The following is a 24,064-nucleotide window of genomic DNA, read 5'->3' as shown; positions in this document are numbered from 1 at the left end:
TTCAGTATTGCTGTTCAATAATAGTTTCCTTTGTGTGTCTATTGTTTTTCCTTTCTTTCTTTCTTTCAGGTCAGTAATAATTTTTATACGGGCAACAACGATCATAACGATTGTTCTTTTCAAATAATAGAGAATCAAGGAAACAAGTTGCAAAATGGAGAGGGAGAGAGAAAATGATAAAATAATGACACGATAGAGTGAATGAAGCTTTAAGAATTTATCGACTCAAAAGTTCGTTAAAAAGATGGAGAAAAACCTTATTCTATAGTTAAAAGGCAACTAATATTGCGTAGTATGATCAGCTTAAGGGATCTAAAATGAGCGTTTATTGCTTTTCGACAGTATTTTTTGTGGGACATGAGAGCACCTCAGACCTATCGAATTGCATTCTGAATACGAAGCAAGCATGTCTTTCTGATATCAAATAATTTTCATTTTTTGAAAATCATAATATAATACAAATTTTATGACAAATTATAAAAAATTGATATTTTTCAAATTTTTGATACATAACAGTTCTCGAAGTAAATTATATAAATCTAATGATATATTCTTAAAGTGTATGTAGCAGGGAGGAAAAGCCGACGGTCAATTGAAAATTTTACCTTTCATATTGAAGATATGGATTTTTTCCCAAAAAGACCTAATTTTTTTGGTGTTTTGGGAAAAAAATCCATATCTTCTATACGAAAGGTCAAAATTTTCAATTGATCGTCGGCTTTTCATCCCACCTACATACACTTAAAGTATAAATCATCAGATTTATAAAGTTTACTTCAAGTACTGATAAATATCAAAAATATCAATTTTTAATGATTTGCCATAAAATGTGTATTAAATTGCAATTTCAAAAATCAAAATTATTTGATATCAGAATGACATTCTTCGTATTCAGAATGCAATTCGATATGTCTGATGTGCTCTAATGTCCCAAAATAAATACTGTCCAAACGTTCATACCCCAGCCCTTAAAGCGCTAAGATAGAGAAACGAGAAAATGAGCAGTAAGAAAACCGAGAGGGAGAAAAGGAAAGAGAGGAGTTATTATAAAGGGTTAAAAGAGTAACAAGAGAGGGGAGAGAGACGTCTTGTAAAGGGGAACGAGAGAGAATGAATTATACTTGGCTCTATATTATCTGAAATTAAGTCCAGTTCAGAGCACATCTTATGACGCAGGAAGTTACAAATTTAATACAATTTTTAAAGCTTTTAGAGTTTGGTTTCTTCTTTAATGAAAAATAAGTCCAATTCAGAGCACAACTTAAGGCTCATTTCAGGTATAGCTATACAATTAAATATCAATTCTGCTATTGTTACGCTACAGATAAAAACTTTTATTAGAAGCTTGGTTCAATATTTAGTGAAAAACGTGCTAAATATCATTATGTGCGAGTGACAATTAGATGCGAACATCCCCATAATGTATCTGCCATAATTATGAAGTCTCCAACTACCCTACGTTGTGAATTCTGTTATAAATAAAGTAGCATTACGTGATGAGGGTTGGAATTAGTGAGGCATGTAAAATACAAAAATCGTGTTTTGTGAAGAAGTGATTCTTACTAAATGAAAATTGGGTTTGTCACTTACAAAAATTGTGTGTTTGTAAGTGTAAGGGCCCGAATGCCATTAAAATTGCCAACACAGTATTATTCTGATTTATCTATCTGGTGTCTACTTTGTTAAACTCTAGTAATTCTCTTAATGGTTTCTTCACTAGGTCAATTATATTCAGGGGTGTGTATTGTAAATGGAATAGCGCTAATGAAGAACCCAGTAAAAAATAATATAAGGTTTCACCGGCCTGGTTTTCCGGGCTGGTTTTGAACCTGGGACCTAAAGAGTGAAAGGTAGCGATTGTGCAAGTGTTGGTTGACTTGTGAGTCAATGCCTGGCAGTATGGGCACGCATCATCACAATTTCCATTGTTTTTGCCTGGCAGTATGTGCACGCATCATATTTTGTTCAGTGCCTGTGCTTTTAAAAATTCCCACCACATCAAAATAAGGCTATTCAATTATTGTAGTGGCTGTATCTAGTTCGCTCAAGTATATCGATATACCAGTCCCTGTCCTTGATAAACATTGAGGTCAACTCATCTATAAAAGTATATGAAAATTAATATTGTGGCTGATAAATTGTTGTAATAATATATCCACCAAAAACAATGTTGCAAATGGAAAGAAAGCAGAAGTTTTAAAAAGCCCTTAAAAACTTGTAAAGAAATACATAACAAACCAGACAGACTAAAACAGATTATTCTTTCTTATGAAATTTATTAGACTTTTAACCAACCTTTGATTATATTGATTTGTTCTTGTTTTAGTGGTTGGATTGGCCAAGGCTATGTAAAGGTTATATGTCTTTCTGTAATGGTTTCTTCAATCCATTTGGAAAAATGTAGGTCCTGGGTTTCTACACTGGAAGTCAATTTGACCAAAATTGCTTCCCACAATACAATTTAAGTGTATTGCATAACCAAGGAGATGGATTAACCTCCGAGTTGTATCTATTATTATGCAATATGGCTATTACCTTCCAGGAAGGAACTAAGTCAGTCTAACCATAATAAGACTATAGTCCCTATCAGGGGCTAACACACTATATGTTACTGTACAGCACGAATGAGCCGTAAATGTCCTAAATTATATTCTGAGTTACAGTGTAAAATGTGCATGAAGGTCATATTCATTGGTACCTCAAGTTGGCGTGACATGTATCTCATTCTAAACCAATCAATAATCCTATTGTTGATGAGGATAATAAGCTTAGATGTCTATAGAATTCTTAATAGCTCTGGTATTTGTTTGCTTTGGCTAAATCCTGTTCAAGTGGTGGGTTACAAATCATTGTATTTTATCTAGGTATGTATAACCACGAATTAACAATGAGAGGAAATTCCTGAACCTCGTTGACTTGGGGATGATTTGAAATGACCACCAATTATGACTGTTTGATATTTATTACCAGCAATGTGGAAAAAGAGACACATGTAGAAACGAAAAAAGCCACCATTTTATTAAAGGAGCAAAGTTAAACAAACCATAACCCCGCTTCTGCATATCGTTTGAAGTCAAATGATATACCAATTTAAAGCTTATGATATATATTTTCTAAACACGAAATAAAACAAAATTGACCGGGGATGAATTTACGGCTCATTCGTCGTGTACGGTCACATATTTGTGATACTTGGTGCCATGAAATAAACAATGTGTGTTGTGTGCATGGTTCACTGCATTGACACACAAATCTATAGTCGTATAATAAAAAGCAATCATTACATGAAGCTCCACAAGTGGAAAGCGGAGTCAAGATCATCTGTATAAAATAAACAGATTATGATGTCTCACACTTTCTTCCTGATGTATTTTAAAATAACATGGTCAATGTTCCAATTTTCCAGTCTTTGAAAATGAACTACTTGGTTTCATGTGATCCTCAACCATCTCAAATAGATAACCCAGTGGTCCGACACGTGTCACAATATCTGAGGCCTTCTCATTAGCCGCATTCAAGATATCTGGGTCTATATTTCTATTCAACAATAACAGCTCTAAAGTCTCCTTGGCTTTTCCATTGGATGCCGCTAGATGTAGAGGTGTCTGTCCACCATTTGTCTGTGAATTGATATCGCTACCATTCTGTAGCAGAAGAGAAGCTACGGCAGGATTGTTCCATTTGCACGCACTGTGTATTGGCTGCCACCCATCTGCAGTTCTAGCATGCACTGATGCATTGTGGGTAAGAAGCAGTTCCACCATCATGAGGTGACCGTTATAGGATGCACGGTGCAGAGGAGTGTACAAATCCTCATCGACACTTTTCACCAATTCAGGGTCTTCTTCCAGCAACTCCTTGGCAATGTCTAACTCATTGTGTTCCGCAGCCCATAAGATCTTCTTGTTAGGATTACCCTCAATCTCGTCAAGTGTTTCTCCAATGTCTTCTTCATCTGAATTGGATTCATAACCTTGCTTGTAAGGGTCTCTGGTATATAACCCAGCCATATTTTTAAGCTTTTATATTTTTTCGGGCTGATATAAACTGAGTGAAAGAGTTCACATTCACAGTTGACTTGAAAACTGTTTATCTTTCAGAGTTGCAGATTGGCAGTTATTGATTTGATGATCATCTACCACACAATTCTACCACTGTCATCTGGTGCATCCTTCTGGAGGTTCTGGAGCTCTCGTAGACCCTGTGCAAATAGACAAAACAAGATTGTATCATTATAATCCTTAAGATACTATAATTTTATTATTTTACACATTTCTTTACAAAAAATAGCAGTATTGCTGATCATTTTCACCAAGTTTCATAACAGAAATTGAATAGGCCTTACACTTCCGACACATCAAAAAATGATCTATCTCATTCTATAGATTACACACATGCCACCATTGGCAAGATATGGAAGAATAAGGAATACCTTACAAACTCCGACTAATATAATACACATAAATTATACACAGAAAGAATACACTATAGCAATATCCTCCTCCTAGGCTAAAAAAAAGCCAGGGGATAAAAAATAATAAACAATTCAAAGAATTTCTAAAAATATCTTTAAGTTAAATAACACAACATCATGCATCTTCTCAGCTCTGGTATTGGGCTATTCCAGTTGAAATCATATACCCCCTATGGAAGACTTAATCTTCCACATAATAGGGAGCGTGAATTTCAAACGGGGTTACTTGAATGGGTGGCTCCATTTGAAATCTATACCTCCTGTGTGGAAGATTAATGTCATGTCTTCCACAGGGGGTGTATGGAGTTCAACTGGAACAGCACAATAGCAGTAATCTTAATTTCATCCACAAAAGATGGTGCATAATTGTTGGGATTGAAAAAGAATTTATAAAAAACAGAATAGAATTGAATACCTGAGTGGAAGAAGGGCCCAACTCCATCAAAACTGTTTTTGAGATATTAAGAAAAAACTTAATATTTGGAAAAGTTTTATAGACAGAATGTTTTCATCTTCAGAGGACCTTTAATACATGAACATACAATACTACATACATTCGAAATTAAATATGATGTTTCCATGGCAACGGTACAGGTCTTAATACGAGCTGGAGTTGGGCCTTCTTCCACTAATATACTGCAAGTGCCCGTTCCGTGAGCAGATATGGTATAAATAGCCACAGAAATTTGATAATTATCCATTAATTGCACAAGTAGAAGCATGTAATATGTTAGCAAGAAAGTTTATTGTAGTGAAAAGCAGATTTCATGGGTGAACAAAATTTCTCTTATATTCCAATATTTGTGGAAGAAGGGCCCAACTCCATGGAGTTGGGCCTTTCTTCCATAAAACCATGATTAAGTGTACATGGAAGACTATTTGGAGAGTGGATTTTGACTCATCTTTCACACACAAGGAAGAACAGTCTGTTGGCAATAGAATGTTGGGTCAAACTCATTTTTGTAAAAAAATGGAGTTGGGCCCTTCTTCCACTCAGGTATTCAATTGAATACCTGAGTGGAAGAAGGGCCCAACTCCCATCAAAACTGTTTTTGAGATATTAAGGGGTGGGGTATGAACGTTGGGACAGTATTTAAAAAAAAAAATACTGTCGAAATGCTCATTCCAGATCCCTTAAGAAAAAACTTAATATTTGGAAATGTTTTATAGACAGAATGTTTTCATCTTCAGGGGACCTTTAATATATGAACATACAATATCACATACATTCGAAATTATATGTGTTTCCATGGCAACTGTACAGGTTTTAATACGAGCTGGAGTTGGGCCCTTCTTCCACTAATATACTGCAAGTGCCAGTTCCGTAAGCAGATGTGTTATAAATAGCTTCAGAAATTTTATAATTATCCATTAATTGCACAAGTAGAAGCATGTAATATGTTAGCAAGAAAGTTTATTGCAGTGAAAAGCAGATTTCATGGATGAAGAAAATTCCTCTTTAACCCAATTGGAAGAACCCAATTGGAAGAAGAGTCCAACTCCATAGAGTTGGGCCTTTCTACCATGAAAACCATGATTAATTGTACGTGGAAGACTATTTAGAGAGTGGATTTTGGCTCATCTTTCATGCACAAGGAAGAACAGCCTGCTGGCAATAAAATGCTGGGCCTAACTCATTTTGTAAAAAATTGGAGTTGGGCCCTTCTTCCACTCAGGTATTCAATTGTAACTTAAGCTACTGAATTTTGATCACAGGTACTAGCTTACATTTACTTGACTGTACATAATGTCTCACATTTCCATCCCATTAGAAACAATAAACTTTTTTAGCCGATGATAATCTGACCTATTGCAATGGGATAGTTATCAAATTGAGTGGAAAAGCATTTCGTCAATTTCACACACAGCTGGACAAACAGCTTAGATAATGGTCCTCTCTCATATAATACATCATGCTCACAAGTTGACCATGACAAATCATTTCTTTATTTCCTTTTTAAGCTTTTGTTGTTCAAAATGGTAGTCATGCAAAGCCTTTTACTCTCTTTGGATGCTTCAACTGATGACGTAGGCTAATATGTGACCATCCATCTCAAAATAATGTACCCTTTTACTGAAGGAGTAAAGTTTAACAAGTTATAACTCCGCTTCTGGATATCGTTTGAAGTCAAATGATATATCATTGTAAAGCTTATGATATATATTTTCTAAACACGGAAGAAAACAAATTTGACCAGGGGCCGACTTTACGAGTGTTTTGACCTGGATGGTCACATATGTTAAACTATATTTTCACAGAGCTATATGTACAAATTACTTTCTTCATAAAATTGGCAGAGCTGAGCCCCAAATTGTTATTTCTGTGATGAATTCCCTGAAACTATTCTCCGCATGTTGTGTGATTAAGGAAAATCTCCTCATTGTGGAACAAACTTTGTTTATATATAAATAGAATGACTGGCACAGATTTCACATTTTCCAAATTTGACATTTCTGAACATGATACCTGTATTAATTTTTTTTTCTGTGTTTCAAGCCCGGGGTTTCAAGTTCTACATTGTATATTTACAAATGTAAATGTCAGCAATTAGTACCCAATTTCAATGCCTTTTTGTCCTTGGTCAAATTAAAAGGTTGAATATAAAATTGCCAAAAAAACAACAACTTAGGTCTTCATTTAAAAAATGGACAATTGACCTTGACACCTAGTTCTTCTTAATTTATACTTATTGATGTTTGATTCAGTGGCGTAGCGACACTGGGGGGGGGACCCTCCAAGCGATGAAAGTCAATTGTTTCAAAAATTCGGAGGGGGTGCCATTATGTATTCCTAGCCTTGGGCGCCACAACCCCTAGCTATGCCACTGGTTTGATCTCTCTTTTTGTGAGTGAGCGTTTGAGTGCAAGCCTTGTTCATAATTTTTTCATATGTTTTGCTTTGTTTTGTCCTTTTTGCTTTGTTTTGGTTGTTTACATTTAAAAGTTGACAAAAAGAACACTTGTGTGATTTATTTAAATGTTTCTATGACAATATAGGTTAATGCTTTCTGCTCACTTTGCATTAATATTTGAATTTGTTTACACATTTCTCTGATGATATAGGTTAATGCATTTGGCTCAAATTGAGTACTTAAATTAAATTTAGATTAAAAAGCTTAGATGTTTCTTTGATGTTATAGGTTAATGCATTTTAATCAGTTTGGCATAATAAATTAAACTTTTAACCATGCGCATATTTGGGGGGCTTTGGCGCCAGCCCCCTCTCGGGTAAAAGCAGGGTGCGCCAAAACGAAGGGGCGGCGGAAGAAGAAGGGGCGGTAAACGAAGGGATGGCGGAAGAAAAGGGGGCGGCAAAAAGAATTAGTAAAGAAAAAAGGGCAAAAAATTTGAAAAGTATAAAAAATTGAAAAAAATTTGTACTATACATCAAAATTTGTTGCTTTTCGGGCGCTAGCTCTTCACTTTTTCAAACCACCACTTTTCGGGCTGTTGAGGAAGGGGCGGCAAAATTGAATTTTCTTCAGCCCCCCCCCGGGATAGGAGCGGCCACGGTACGCCACTGTTAACAATTTACATTACTAAGAATACCCCATGCAAACCATGTTGTGTTTGAACAATGGTATTCACATAACATTTCAATGTATTTTCTTAATCCAAAAAATGTAATTGAATTCTTAACATCACAAAATCTTATAAAATGATCTATTTTTGCTTATTTTTTTCTCACTTTGTGAATTATATGCCACAATCAAGCAAAATTATAGGTCATTTGTTAAGCAAATTCCAAATTTATTGCTTTACCTCACCTGTTCGGCTCAAAATTAAAAGGGTACATATCTGACAGCAAAAGCTGACATTTTATGGAAAATAAATACTAATCTATTTTTATAGAAATGTTACAACATGGCTCTAAGCTACTCTACTGCTGCATTCTTTATATTGCTTTAAAAACTTACCTCGTAAACCAGCTTGATGTGAGCTTTAATTTGAGCTGAATTCTTGGTTAATTTATCAGTGGATCTGAAAAATAATAACAAATGAAGTCAAACTTTTTACATTAAGTATCTAAGGTTATGCATTCTAGTGATCTGTCACAAGTTGATATTTCTCAGAACTTCTGAGAAACGCAATATGTTAGAACTGGAAACCAGACATATTCAATTGGGTATTGCTAGAAGAAAGAAATACAAATGAGTGATATAGCGAGACATACAACATACACAATTACATACATGAAGAGAGAGACAGAGTAGACAGACAGACAGACAGAAACACACCCATACACCCACAGCCCATTCAAAGTTCTCATTATGAACTTATTTGCTGGGGACACTAAACTTCTTTCACAAGTTCAAAAAATATAATGTTTATAGTTTAAAACTTGAAGCAAGCTACTTAGTAATGTGTTGCATCCGAACATCAGAAAACAAAAACATTTGAGCCATTAGGGAACAACCAATAAGATTGATGAAGTCCTATAAACGAAACTAGTTTTGTTTTACAGATGACCGCTTCCTTCCCATTTGTAATAAACATGGAAGTGTGTCAAAATAACATGGATCTGTTTCAAGAGCATAGGAGAAATGTAATAAACATTTGTAATCCTTTCCATCTTTGATGAAACTATACTATTCAGCAAATTACTTCAGTGGTGTCCATCTGCTCTGTATGATTACCATGTAAAAAGAACTAGGTCACGCGATGCTACGCAGCTTGACCAGCAAGTGAGGTGCCGATGCGATGATGACGGGATTCAATTAGCCAATCAGAACCCCACTTCCGTATACGTCATAAACTGCGCCAAATTGGCAGACCGCTGAAGAACTGTGCTGAAAACTACAGTTTAGTTTATAGGATATCAGTAGTCTTTTGGTTTGGTCCCTTACAAATATATTTTGTATATGCTATGATGAGAGAAAGATTGATTTCAGAGCGTACCAGACAATAACAAGATTATGGAGGTGATTATATCAGAATATAGGGCACCACTATGACGAGATGAAGGTAAATTCATAAAAGTCATTTTGTGATACAGTCCAACCTCTCTTATCTGGACCTCTTTTATCCGGATCTCTCTGTTATCCGGCTTTGAAATCTTCACTGGAAAACATGTTTTTGATAATTTGACACCTTAATTCCATGCTCTGAATGACTAAAATGACATATCTATGTTGCATAAAGCATTCAAATGCCATCTATTAGTGTTATTACCCCATGTTGAAACTATCTTTTGTTGTCCCAGTTTCAGTACTTGGCCAGTCAATGCAGAATTACATGCAATTCACTTATCCGGATTTTTCACTTATCCAGACAATGCTTGGTCCCATCATGGCCGGATAAAAGAGGTTGGACTGTATTTGCTGGTCATTTAGTAGCAATCATCATCATCTGTACACATGTCACCCCTTCAGCAAAACCCAAGCTAAACATCAATATTAAACGAACAATTAAACAAACATTTTGAGACGTGTGCAGCACGAACAGGTGTCGTGAAAACAATTAACTTTTGACATTTACTGATTCTACCTGCTGCTTACTTTGCTATTGAAATAAATGACAAAGGCATTGTTCTCTTATTGTCACCATTTGCTGACTGATTACGTTTGGGAGCAATATTAAAAAAATCAAATTGAAACCTTGCAACCTGACATACTTATGAAACACAAATCAATAAAGACTCTGTTTACCCTGGGGTAGGCCTACTCACATGATCATTTTGGAAGGGAAATGCTGCTAGAAAATCTGAAATCGACCTGCCATGGATATATCAGTTTCCCTAGAGAATTTATCAACAATTATATACCTAAATCCCAAATTTTCAGCAAAATCAATCTATTTTTCGAAACAATTGAGAGAAAAAATGACTCATTCATAACAAAATTCATTTGTTCAGATTTATTCAAGATTTGGACATTTTCTTGACTATTTCTTGACATTCCTTAACTATTTCTTTATTTAAATTGTCAAGAAATAGTTTCAATAGTCAAGAAAATGTCCAAATCTGAACTAAATCTGAACTAAATCTGACTAAAAACCAATTTGCCCAAAAATAAGGTGTCATTGATAGATACACCAATTAGTAGATGCGACCAATGTTTGCGACACCTTCCTGTATGGTCATATGTACTGAGCACCCCCTGGGTCTGTTTTTAACAATGCGATGCTGACCCACATGCAGCAATAAGATAAATTGAATTATCTCTTGTTTCAATGTGTCCAGCCTATAGCACTGAATTTAGACACAACCAAATTGAATGCTTCTAGAATGCGCTTTTGTTTCATTTCAACATCAACTAAGTGGAAAGCTTTAAAAAATACAATAATGTTGTTTCACCAGGACATTTCCCTAAAAGCAAACACTATTATATTATAATAGGCCAATGTTATTGTTAACGACAAAACTTCCATGTTATAACGATGGTGGCCATTTTCAAATGCCAAGGACACAAAAATATATATTTTTAATGAGGAACAAAAATTCCACTCCTCATTATCAAACGAATGGTCCAGACATGAGACTGTACTATCTTATAAAAAACTAAAAAACTGAAGATGCCCATGAAATTGGACAAAAAGTACAAAAAACAGGCTGACATTTAAAAAGTTGCGGAAATGCGGAAATTTTGACTAAACAAAAACTGAATTCAGTTTTAAAACTGACAATTCTCATGCCTGATGGTCCCAATCCCTAGTAAAGGAGAAAATGTTTTTTACTGAATGCGTCATCAGTGCATTTTGCTTTATTAAAAATAGCTAAAATAGGACATTGAAAATAAATTTAGTTGTAATAGCAGCCTTGTATTATTGTATTCCTTCAATAATAAACAAAACAATTGTCCACATAACAACAGTATATAGCTACAACTTGTTTGTACACACTTTTCTGGTGTTATTACTCTCTCTCTCTCTTCTTAGCTATATAACAGTTCTTGCTATATTAATGTGGTACTACACCTCTTGATAAATTGGTGACTATTTTGCATTTTTTTCATAAAATAATAACACACTGGTAACAAAAGTTATGTATATTATAGGGGCAAGGAATCCAGTTACTACACTGGCATTTCAGTGACTCAAGACAAGCAGTACATTATTTATGATAAGAAAAGAGGTACTGCTAGAATGTACCTCATTTCTAAAACATATATAATGAACCACTTGTCTTGAATCACTGAAATTTCAGTGAATTGGATCCCTTGCCTCTATAATATACTTAACTTTTGTTACCAGTGTGTAGTTATTTTTGAGAAAATGCAAAATTAGTCACAAAATTTATCAGGGGTGTAGTAGCTCATAAGTAGCAGGTATTTGATCTTAATGTTTATAGAGTAACCTATAGTTTCATTAGATTCAGCAGTGACAACATCTTTATAATTGGAAAGCAAACATTCTGATATTGTTACAGAAATTGTTTTTGATAATAATATAGTCACTGCCTTCCACTCATTCATATAGACCTAATCATTTTCCCTTGCAAAAACATTTACAATTCACTTTAATAAGTTTCAACACAATGGAGCTGTTTGTATGAAGGTGTTCCTTATTATGAAGAAATTCTTGTAAATCAATTCACACATTTCAAAGAATACAGGAATCACAACAGGAAGTCAAGGAAAAGGATGTGTAAAACGTGACTGCTGTGTAATAAGCTATAATTGTTTTTGTAGTTACAGTGGGCTATGCCAGTTGAAATCCACACCCCTATGGAAGACATGACCTTAATCTCCCATACAGGGGGTGTAGATATCAAATGGAATTGCCCATTTAGGCAACCTCATCAATAGGGGGTGTATGGATTTCAACTGGAATAGCCCTTTGTGAGTGCAATAACATATTAGGTGAATTAGAGTTGAAGACCTGCTTTTGCGTCAAAAACCGTGACATTTTTAGTTTATCCATAGTTCTGTACAGGCGGCGAATGGCATGATCGAGCCGGCAACTTGTGAAACCGCCCGGCCGTATGGCATTTTCCATATACTGTTAGTTTTGTGGGGTTCATTATCTAACCCCAACGGTTTTAGCTTGTATTTATATTATTTATTAACATAGGCCTATGTGTTTGTGATATTTCAAGCGTTTTAAAATTTCAAAATAATCCCATTCAATTACACGGTTGACGATGAAAATTTACTGAATTTAGAGAATGCACGGCGACCACCACCTGGTTCTGTTGGCCTGGTCATATGCGTAAGAATTATATTTCTGCCAAAGGTTTACGCTATAGACAAGTTGCTTATCACTTTTGTTTTCCACTCTATAATTTTATGACTTTTGCTGGTAACTCTTTTCAGTGGGTTTTCGATTCTAATACACTTGTGTATACAGTAAACAAAATAATGAAACAGAAACAAAGGGTTGCAGTCTAATACCCTTGAACATACTAAACCCCATGGGTTGGCAATATTACTTTAAATCTGCAACATTCATGTTGTTATTTGCTTGCTAAGTTAATCTTTCCAATTTCGCTTGTTTACCATGCCAACTGGCCTTGTAATCTTAAAGAGCATTAGTGTGACATTTTAAAATCTTTTAATCTTCCTTGGTTTTTTTTGCACGTACACAGATGTTCATTGTCTTTTAAAAAACTTTTTTTTTGCTGTGATAATGAAAATATTGTTGTTGTTGCTTTTTTGTTTTGTGTATTCTTTGAACCATAAACTTGCTTATTTTACCTAACTAGTATGAGCTTGAACTGATGTTTTTTTAATTTTAAATATGTTGTACCTTGTTATTTAATACCACTGTATATTTGGCTCTATTGTGCCTGGCCATGGCAAGAACATCTGCTATTGCTCTTACCTACATTTGGAAAGACAGAGGAGTTTCTAGAGCAACCAAAATTAAGCATCATGAATGCCCTGGTCTTTCCAATTGCTATATATGGCTCTGAAACATGGGCTGCCGGAGACAGATCCAGGAGTCAAGCCTTTGAAATGTGGTGCTGGCGAAAGATGCTGAGAATTTCATAGAAAGATCACAAAACAAATGAATTTGTCATAAGTCAACTTGGTGAGCACGTCAAATGTTCAGTGTGCCAGAAGATTGATCGCAACAAATTGCAGTACTTTGGTAACATCTCAAGAAGAAATGGTGACAACTTGGAGAAGATAATAATTCAGGGTTAAGTTGAAGGACTGCAGAAGAGGCAGACCGAAGATCCGTTGGACAGATGGGATCAAAGAATGCACTGGATTATCCTTTACAAATGCTTCCTGTCTTGCATTGGACAGGCAGTTGGAGTTGGAACAACATCATCAAAAGGGTCACAACAGATCAGTCATGACCCATAGGACAACAATGATATTTGGCTAAAAAGTGCTATTTTTATGCTTTTAAATTCAGTTTTTACCATAGCTTAAAGGTTTATTGTAATTTTAGAGTTGTATTTTATATTTTTGCAAAAGTAAATCCAACCATGCCAACTCACTCGTGATTGGTTAGTATTTTCATTAAGTATCCAAGATCATATATTGAAATATATCGCGTCCAGTTGTTGGTAGCTGTATTCATTAAAATGAAGAACAACTTCCCTGAAGATGATTTTACATGTAAATTTACAGATAGTGTAAACACATGCCGACTCAAATTAATAGTTTACAACACAATTGCAATCAGCAAAATTGAAGTTCAATCTTTTAATGTACAGTTTAGAAGTCTTACACAAACTGAAAGTGGTAATTTGATTACTGATTGGATCATTACAAATTTAGTCAAATATAAAAGTTCTTGGCAGTGTTCGCAGGAGGAGTACCCATCTCTCCCTATACCATTTTTCACCCTGATGTGGCAGTAATGTCTGCACGTTGAGGCAGCTGTTTCGTTCCACATTCATGTGGCATCTTTAAGTGTGTGCATGTGTACGCCAGTGTTTGATCAAATGCCAGCTAGTTGAAGCTGCGCCCAATGAAATGCGTAGTGCCACTGCCACATCAGGGTGAAATGCAATGTATGGTACAGAAGCAATTATGGATTATAACTCTGAGTATAATGTTGCTAGGAGATCCCTACTCTTCCCTAATATAATAAGACTGTTGCCTTTCCAGCATAGGCCATATAAGCCATAAGCAATATACCCCAGAGGACACCCATTTACACCTGGGTGAAGTGATGCAAAGAGGGTTAAGTGCCTTGCCCAGGACACAACATGTTGGCTGTGATGTGACTCGAACCCACAACCTTGTGACCATGGGTCTGATCACTTAACATTGAGTCCAATAAAAGGTATAAAAGGTAAAAGTCCAACTGCATGCAAGAATCAAAGCTCAATTAATTACCAATACCACAACTTACATTAAAGATGTCAGCTGTAAACATTCATTGAAGCAGAAGTTTTGAGGTGAATTCAGACCATGATCAAGCATATATATAATAGACCCTTTTTATCAGATCAGGAATCCTACAATTGGAGCCTAAATTCGTTAAAGTCTTAATTTTATCGCATAAATTGAAGCCTGCACACATTGGTCATGTTCAGACGCCCGCAGACGGTGCCTTATCATTGATTAAATTTTTTTTTTATGTCAAGCATATCTAGGCATTAACAGCTGAAATCTAGGAGATAACGCTGACGAATCGTCGGCCAGGTACAAGTGACCTGGTGAACGAAGGGGTCGCAGTAGATAGCTGGTCGGGGCAATTTTTACAGGAGAGTCAAGTGTAGCCAACATTCGGGCTTGTTACCCTGATCAGAACCGACTGTAACCAGGTCTTTATGAGTTTTCTTGCATTTTACCTTGGACTTTGGCTTAAAATGACCAGAAAACTCTCCTGACATTTGTTATTAATAATATTTTATAATATTTGACAAAGAGGAGCCGAATTCAAATTTGACTGAAATCGTATAATAAGGCTTTTTAAACTACAACTTCGAAGATAAGCTTGTCCACACGGGCACTATCAATGACAACCACTGGTAGTTTATGTCTTACCATAAGAAATCTTATGTTTAGTAACTTGAAGTTAACTTGTTAACCCTAACTGAACACAAGGTTTTTTTGCTATTGGAAGGGAAAGAAGAAACGAAAAAGGAGAGAAGATGAAGAAAGTCACTTGGCACCCCCGGGATTCGAACCTCGGACCCCTCGCATGCCACACAGAAGATCCCCAGCATGTAGCCACACAGGTGACATTGGCCCGGCCAACGATTCCCTGGGTATATATGACTTAGGCTGATTGCGTCATCAAGTCACGTGCAATGCATGCACGAGCAGTGGTTTTAATCTGGTTCAATAAGGGTTATTAAGGCCTAAATCTAGGAAAAACATGCTACATAACCCTAACTGAACACAAGGTTTTTTTGCTATCGGAAGGGAAAGAAGAAACGAAAATGGAGAGAAGATGAAGAAAGAAATCACTTGGCACCCCCAGGATTCGAACCTCGGACCCCTCGCATGCCACGCAGAAGACCCAAGCATGTAGCCACACAGGTGACGTTGACGATTCCCTGGGTATATATGACTTAGGCGGATTGCGTCATCAAGTCACATGCAATGTGTGCACGAGCAGTGGTTTTAATAGTGAGATTTAGTGAGATCTGGTTCAGTAAGGGTTATTAACACAGGCACTAACTATAAGCTAATCATAAAATTGAAGTTTATTACTACCATATGTATTCAACATGTTATCATTGAACGTCTGAACATGACTAAGATGTGCATGTAGGCCTTTTTTATCAGATCAGGAATCCTATAGCATATTCAACCCATCGCTGGACGTTTTTAAAACAAATTCAGCCTACCAGGCGATCATGCAGCCTGGATTTGTTGGGAAAACGTCCAACGATGGGTTGAATATGCTATACAATTTGAGCCTAATTACATTAAAGTCTTGATTTTGTTGCATAATTCGAAGCCTGCACACAGTATGTGGTACCTTAAGTAGTGTTACCTGTTAGTACCTATTTCACTCTTGAAATTTTGCTATAACATAGCACTGCTTTGTGGAACCACTCAGTCAAATTAAATTGAACTTTATTGATTTGCTGTTTTTGTTATAAATGGTCAATCAAATTAAGGGATCTAAAATGAGCGTTTATTATGCGTTTTGACAGTATTTTTGTGGGACATGAGAGCACCTCAGACCTATCGAATTGCATTCTGAATACTGAAGCATGTCTTTCTGATATCAAATAATTTTCATTTTTTGAAAATCACAATATAATACAAATTTTATGACAAATTATAAAAATTTGATATTTTTCAAATTTTTGATATATAACAGTCCTCGAAGTAAATTATATAAATCTAATGACATATTCTTAAAGTGTATGTAGCAGGAGGAAAAACCGACGGTCAATTGAAAATTTTGACGTTTCGTATTGAAGATATGGATTTTTTTCCCAAAAAGACCTAATTTTTTTTGGTGTTTTGGGAAAAAAAATCGATATCTTCAATACGAAAAGGTCAAAATTTTCAATTGATCGTCGGCTTTTCATCCCACCTACATACACTTTAAGTATAAATCATCAGATTTATAAAGTTTACTTCAAGTACTGTTAAATATCAAAAATATCAATTTTAATGATTTGCCATAAAATGCGTATTAAATTGCGAATTTCACAAAATCAAAATTATTTGATATCAGAATGACATTCTTCGTATTCAGAATGCGATTCGATATGTCTGATGTGCTCTAATGTCCCACAATAAATACTGTCCAAACGTTCATACCCCAGCCCTTAATGTATGTGATGGCTGACCTGTCACATATATACAAACATAATAAAGGGCTGTGTCATAAGGGGCTGTACAATAAATAATTATGTGCCCAGGGGAGGGTAAAACTGGGGGGCAAGAAATTTTGGCGAGCCAACAGGGGGGAGCAATTTTTGGCCACCCGAGAGGGGGGAAGCAATTTTTGGCACACATTCATGGGGCGCCTTTTAAATAAAACGCTCTAAAAAGGCTTAGGATCGCATCATATATGTAGACCATAAGGCTTGCAAATTGGAATCCAAAAAATTTGGCATGTGGAAAAGGGGGGGCAAAGATTTGTTGGTGGGCCGAGTGGGGTAAGCGATTTTGGCAGGCTGAGAGGGGGGCAAGTGATTTTTGGCGGGCTGTTCGGAAATTCTACCCAGGGGGGGGGGCGCTAATTATTGCACAGCCCCTAAGTATGCACCAAAGAGAGGGTCAAATTGAAGGCAAGTCATTTTTGTGCAAGCTGATGGGGGGGGCAACAGATTTGGTAGGTTGAGGGGGGGCAGAAATTTTGCTGCATATTTTATCATGTACTAGAACTGGTTCCACCTCCTCAAGCGGCATTTGAGCAGGCTTGCATGCCTCTGGTGGATTTTGTAATGTCAGAGAGGGCCTGTCACATTCCCCTCCACTCTGAACAAGTGTTATCTTGTACCTTTACAATAATATGCTCTCAAAGTCATTTCATCGTTATGTACACCAAAAAGGGTTTGCAAAGGAAAGAGGGGGCATCTCAGGCAAGGATGTTTGGTGGGACTAGAAATTTTTGTTAAAATGTGGGGAAAAGCAATTTCTGGCATACCAAGGGGTGCAGACAAGCAATATTTTGGCACACCGCACGGAAATGATACCCTCTTCTAAGGCTCATAATTATTGCACAGCCCCTAAAATACAGGAAGCTATAATCAAATTCCATGAGAATAACTTCAATTTACACCCGGATCTGAAATATTCCAATGTGTCTGGTGAAAGTTATGAAACCCCAATGTGTTTTGAATGACATGCTTTGTATTAGGTACAAAAACTCATACCCAAAAAGCATGAGGTCAATTTTTTTGAATGAAATATACTGAACTGTGTCATTGGAAATGATAGTATTTTGGTTAATAGTGTTACGGTGCAGTAATCTTCTGTTGCAATCAAAAACAGGGTTAACGTTGAATTGCCGAAGCTCTCCTAAAAGATATAATATGAATACAAGCATAGATTTGAGGATTTTCAAGCAAATATCTACTTAGTAGTCATGGTAACAAATCAGTCATCAGTCAGGTAAGATGATAATTTGGGAAAACACATTAATTTTTAACTGAATTCACAATCATCTTGGCCAAAACACAATGGGCTATTTTCAGTTGAAATCCATCCATGAATCCATTGAAGATTATGGCCTTGATCTTCCACACATGTGAATTTCAAATGGGGTTAAATAAATGGGTGACTCCATTTAAAATCTACATCCCCTATGTGGGATGTCTTCCATAGGAAGTGTGTTCAACTGGAATAGCCCAATGCACAATGAGTAAGGTTATTGTTGTGATCTCATGCTATGATAGGATACATCGGCAAATTCATTTCTGCATAAATTTTCATTCAAAATTTACGAAGAAAATAATGTTTTTGAAGAGATCATCAAATTACTTTATTAAGCAAAAAACCCCCCCAAAACAACGTTTTGTCTCAAAGCTCACAGGTGGTTTGAAAACAAATGCGAAATGCGATTTTTTTTTTTTTGTCGTTTATTCCCGACTTGGTATTTTCACCGAATTTTTCCGGAAAAAATTTAAAACTTTTTTTTTTGTTGAAATAAAAAAAAATTTGTTGAAATAAAAAAAATTCTGCATTTTGTTTTCAAATTGCGCGATTTTACAAATGCGCGCACGAGCTTTGAGACAAACCTATCTTTTTTTGCCTTATAATATATTTTTTTCATTTGGACAGTAGCTTTACCACGCTTTATATTGCTCCCATAGATTTTAGAAACCCACCCTTTATACCACAAAATTGTAACCCCACCCTTTTTACTGATTTTCAGAATTCCAAAAGCCCCATGGTGTAGAAAGTGTGTTGGACAAACAGTGATAAAGGAGTTTATCAAAAGCAGATAATATTTGATCATTATACCTACATGTAATAAATAAATGGACATTTGACATTTCTCTCTGTAAGAAAAACGGTAAAGCCTTAGATTATGTTTTCTGCATCTTGGTTGATCAAACAAAAAAAGCATCTAATCATCCAATTAAATTTCCAAGTATCATATTTCTAAAAGTACATGTTTACAATTACATTTCTATTGATAGAACTTCAATTACTACCGTAGATATCCCCTGTCATTTCCAAAGATGAACAGACACTGTTACTAAGGAAAACATCTTATGCATTAGGAGCTAAAATAGCCTCATCCCCAGCAGCATAACACCCATGTAACAACCATGAGGGAGTGTTCATAAATACTTTGGTGGGGAGGGGGGGGGTGGAGCTCAAACATTTGACCTCAAGTTGCAGAGTATGAGCATTTAATACTCAACATTTTCAAAAGTCAATAACCTGGCATATTGGATATGAACTGTGTCTTCACAGACCCTAAACTATGAGCCAATAATGGGGTCATTTCAATGCCATAGTTAAATTACCCTACCCTTCTCACTAAAGAACTTGTTATGGTACACAAAACATAAAATACAAATCGTCGGTCGCAACACATAGTGGCGTACGTGAAGGACAAAATACGTTTCTGATCAAAACAATTTTGAAGGATATGCTACTAATAACGGAGTCGATACTCCTCCACTGTTATCTCTCAGTGACCCGATTCCATTTGTAATTGAAGTTTAAGGTTCAAACTATTAAACTATATATATCTTTAATAGTTAACAAGGAATAAATATTATAGGATAATAGCTAGCTCTAAACCTATACGCCACTATGTGAAACGGAAAATTTTGAAAATCACTCTACGCCACTATGTGTTGCGACCGACGAAATAATCAAGAACCGTGACAACTGGCCATGTCTTGTCTGTGATTTCTTGTCAAATAAGAAAGATAACTGGGCAAAACACCGTATGATACTGGATTGTATACACCAAATGAAAAATAAACTAATGACCTGATATCCCAAATTATCGTCTCTTTTCTCGTTCTTTCCAATTTATTTTTATATTGAAGTGTCTGTCAAACACATAAAGTCAGTGAAATGTGGAATTGCAATTTTGCACCACACTTTAAAAGTTGTATAATAGCAACAGGGGAATTTTGAGGTTCAAATTGCACTACGATAGGGCTTATTTAGGACACTGTTCCATGAGTGCAGCAGGGCTGTCAACTCTCACGCATTGGCCGTGAGTCTCACACATTGGGTCACTTTCTCACGGTCTCACGCCAAGGTAGTAATCTCACGCCAAGGTAGTAAATCTCACGCAAAAAGCTGGAAAATGAGTAAAATCTCACGCACCCTCAAAATAATTTGTCCCCCCGCTTTTCAGATTCTCGAGGGCCGTGGCTCAAATAATCACGGGTCAAAATGAACATTGTAGTCAGCAAATCCCGGTACGCACCTGTCTCAAACAAAGCAATTCCAAAAAGTTGACAGCCCTGAGTGCAGAAGTATAAAAAATGGGCTGCAAGAACCATATCAAATAGCTACTGTCATAGTCATTCTGGACCATTTTCATAAATATGATTTTCTAAATAAACCTACAAATTAGAACTAGGTGTATGTACAAATATTGTCTTAATCAATAACATTTTGTACCAAACTTGTTTAATAACTTCTTTACAAAACGCTCTGATATCCATAGCTATCACACAAGATACAGCAACAATTACAATAAAAAAAGAAATAAAAAGGCTCCATTGCAAGCAGTCAGAACCACAGGCCCAATCTTGTAGAACTCCCTAAACGAAAATGTCAAAGAAGCTGAATCATTGGAAAACATTTGAAAAAATACAAATTGCATCTTTTCTCATCTTTTTATGTGTCTTGTGTGATCTAGTCTTTTATTCAGGCTTTGAGTTTTGAGGAGTGCGAGTGTGGTCACACTCGTCCGCTCTCATTAAATAATCACAAGGAGTGCGATTTATCATACTCCTTAATCTTACATCTCATTTAAGCATAATCACACTCCTCATTCACAAAATAGCACTTTGAGGAGTGTTATTTATCACACTCCTCAACCTTTTAAAACTCAAAGACTGTTTATTTTGCTTTTCTGTCTTATAAAGGGGGTGGTCAATGCTGGCCTTCTTGACCTTTCGATCATTCCGTCCAATCCATAATCGTTTTATTTAATCTTTACTTGTAGTAATGTATCTAATAAGTATTTGTCTGTTTTTTTGATTGCGTAAAATAAAAGTTGAAAACTGCAAACCTCTTAAGTGTTTCTATTCATGTTTTGATCACAATTTGTCCTTGTTTGACCATTGAAAAAAATAAAAACTCAAAAGATGCAGGTATCAATTCCCCCAAGATTCTGCTCCATAATGTCAACTTCTATTCAACATCACATTGAATTCAAAATACTCTCTTGAGAGGATTTCTAGTGAATGTGATGTTTTGATCATAATTTTATTTGATACATCAGTCCATTGATAAAGATAAAAGCTTCCATTCAACATCACATTGAATTCAAATTATCTCTGTTGCACACCACCACTGTGATTCCACAATATAATTCCCAGAATCAATTTAAATATAAATCTATTATAGTGTAACCACTCGAGATTTTCTCTTTTTTTTGCTCCTTTTAGTTGTTTGTTATGCTTATATTTCAAATTTCATTAAATTGTCAACTTTGGTCTGACAGGATCAGATTGTGTCTCATATAGAGATGTTGAACACATTGCAAACACCCAGCGCATTAAAAATTATAACCCCTTACACTAATTGTGCTGTTATCATTTTTCTATCGGTTTCAGTTTGCGTTGGTGTAACAAATTGCAAGTTCGTAATTATCCAATATTACAACACAACACCTGCTATAAGGCAAAAAAAAAAAAGTATGTTTCCTGTAGCGCAAGCATTTCATTTTTGACGACTTTTTTGAGCATTTAGATTTTTTTTTCACTTTTGAAAAAAAACCGTTAAAAAAATCACAAAAAACAATATAACACACTACTGGAGTAAACATTTACACATCACACAAACAAACGTGAAAAACTACTGGAGAAAACATCACACATTTTTTAAATATTTTTTTAATCTGCAGGTTGAAAGGGGATCATAAATATTCTTGAATATGAAGAAATATGATTTCTTTTTTGTGTCGGAGAGACCTACTGTAAATTTCCATTCCAATTTGCAGCAAAAAAGGTATTTTTTTTTTTAATTTGAAGACATGGATTATAAAAAAAATAGATATAAAGGCCGCATTTCGCATTTGCCTTTTTTGACCTACTACAGGAAACAAACATGTTTTTTTTTTGGCCTAAGGTGATATGAATAAAGGTTGTATCTTGTCAGTGCTATATTGATTGACAGCATAATCAATAAAATCAGATAAGTGCCTTGTCTTGCAATTAATAGTGACCAGTTTAATAACAGACATTGATGGAACAACGAAGACATACTAAGGTAAGATAAGGCAAGGTAAGGTTAATGAAAAGGTCATTGTGGAGTAATGCTCAAAGGCCCATTGGTATGATGATACTCGCGATAGATCAATTCATCCCATTGGTTGTTTTTGCTGGTATTCGGTTGTTCCATCTGGTGCCCTCAGACATGAAGGGGACACTTATACACAAAACATGTCATTAAATAAATACCTCTTGGTGACACAATTCAAAAAGTTTGATTTTCTTATCAGGGGAATAAACTCCCAATAATTACAAAAGGAAAAGCAAATTGGTTTCTCCATTGGTTTTTCTATGCAGAGAAAATTGACTGGAACTGGAAGACTCTGTACAAACCAATAGGGATTTTGCAAGGGTGTCCCCTTTGACAGACATGAGAAATGGGTAGGTAAACTGGATGGAAAAAACCCAACCGAGAGAATAAAACAAACCAAGACAAAACAGAATGGATCAATGCACAAAAAGCTACTTGCTGTTGACTATCCTTCGAAATTCCCCTTAGGCAGTGTACAGCAGGGTTGCCAAAACTTTTTAGCCCAAGTCGCGGGTATACGCCGTGAAATGTCGCCCAAATAGCCAAAAAATCGCCCAAAACTTTAAAGTCGATTTAGGGGGGTTCTACACCCCCACTTTATTTTGAAATTTTTGGAAAATGCTGAAATAAATTCTAAAAAACAACAAAAACTGAAAAACTGAAAAAAAAAATAAAATAAAAAAAAAGTGGAAGAAAAATTTAAAATCGATTTGAGGGGGTTCTACACCCCATTTATGTTGGAATTTTAGGAAAAGCTGAAATAAATTATAAAAAACTAACAAAAAATTTTAAAAAAGAAAAAGAAAAGAAAAATTAAAAGATGGCGGGGGGTCTACGGTTCTACACCACTTTCTTCCTATTTGTTTTAATGCTGAAATAAATTACCCAACAAATAAACTAACAAAACCTGATTTTTTTGTTTCAGCCTAGGCCTACTGTAAAAAAAAAAAAATATTTGTGAATTTTTGTGGAAATATTGAAATAAATTATAAACTAACGAAACTGAAAAAAAAATTAAACTGCAAGAAAACACACCCTTTTGTGACATTTTGGGGAAATGCTGAAATAATGAAAAACTAACAAACATCTTGAAAAATTAAAGAAAAAAATAAACTGCAAGGAAAATAAAAAGTTGACTTTTGACAGGGTTCTGCACTACCTTTTTAATTTTTGGGAAATGCTGAAACAAATTATAAACAAACTAACAAATTTTTTTTTTTTAATGCTATTTTTAATCAAACCCAAAACGGCCTGGTCCGACTGTCCGTGGATAATGACTGGTATACTTATTTTAATTTTTGACATGTTCGGCATGATTTGTAGGCCT

At 35.5% G+C, this 24,064-nt stretch overlaps 2 protein-coding genes across 2 annotated transcripts in view; both read right to left on the bottom strand.

The window, feature by feature from the left end:
• Positions 1–1,941: 1,941 nt before the first annotated feature.
• LOC140148434 (ankyrin repeat domain-containing protein 49-like) lies at positions 1,942–4,011 on the bottom strand. The gene has a single exon (XM_072170372.1). The coding sequence runs from the start codon at positions 4,008–4,010 to the stop codon at positions 3,387–3,389; it is 624 nt and encodes a 207-aa protein (XP_072026473.1). The 5' UTR covers position 4,011; the 3' UTR covers positions 1,942–3,386.
• A 63-nt stretch (positions 4,012–4,074) lies between these two features.
• The window catches only part of LOC140148435 (protein UXT homolog), a 30,336-nt gene continuing 10,346 nt past the window's right edge, over positions 4,075–24,064 (bottom strand). Inside the window, exons 6-7 of the mRNA XM_072170373.1 lie at positions 8,392–8,455; positions 4,075–4,201 (exon numbers count right to left, since the gene is read on the bottom strand). Coding sequence (XP_072026474.1) covers positions 4,136–4,201; positions 8,392–8,455 — 130 coding nt within the window. The 3' untranslated portion in view covers positions 4,075–4,135. The remainder of the gene's footprint in view (positions 4,202–8,391; positions 8,456–24,064) is intronic.

The sequence above is a fragment of the Amphiura filiformis genome, chromosome 3 (genome assembly GCF_039555335.1).
Source record: "Amphiura filiformis chromosome 3, Afil_fr2py, whole genome shotgun sequence".
In the NCBI taxonomy this organism is placed as follows: Eukaryota; Metazoa; Echinodermata; class Ophiuroidea; order Amphilepidida; family Amphiuridae; genus Amphiura; species Amphiura filiformis.
This window is presented reverse-complemented; position numbering and strand designations above follow the sequence as displayed.

Excerpts from the sequence above, each read along its gene's own strand:
- LOC140148434 (XM_072170372.1), bottom strand. The coding sequence starts at position 4,010 with ATGGCTGGGTTATATACCAGAGACCCTTACAAGCAAGGTTATGAATCC.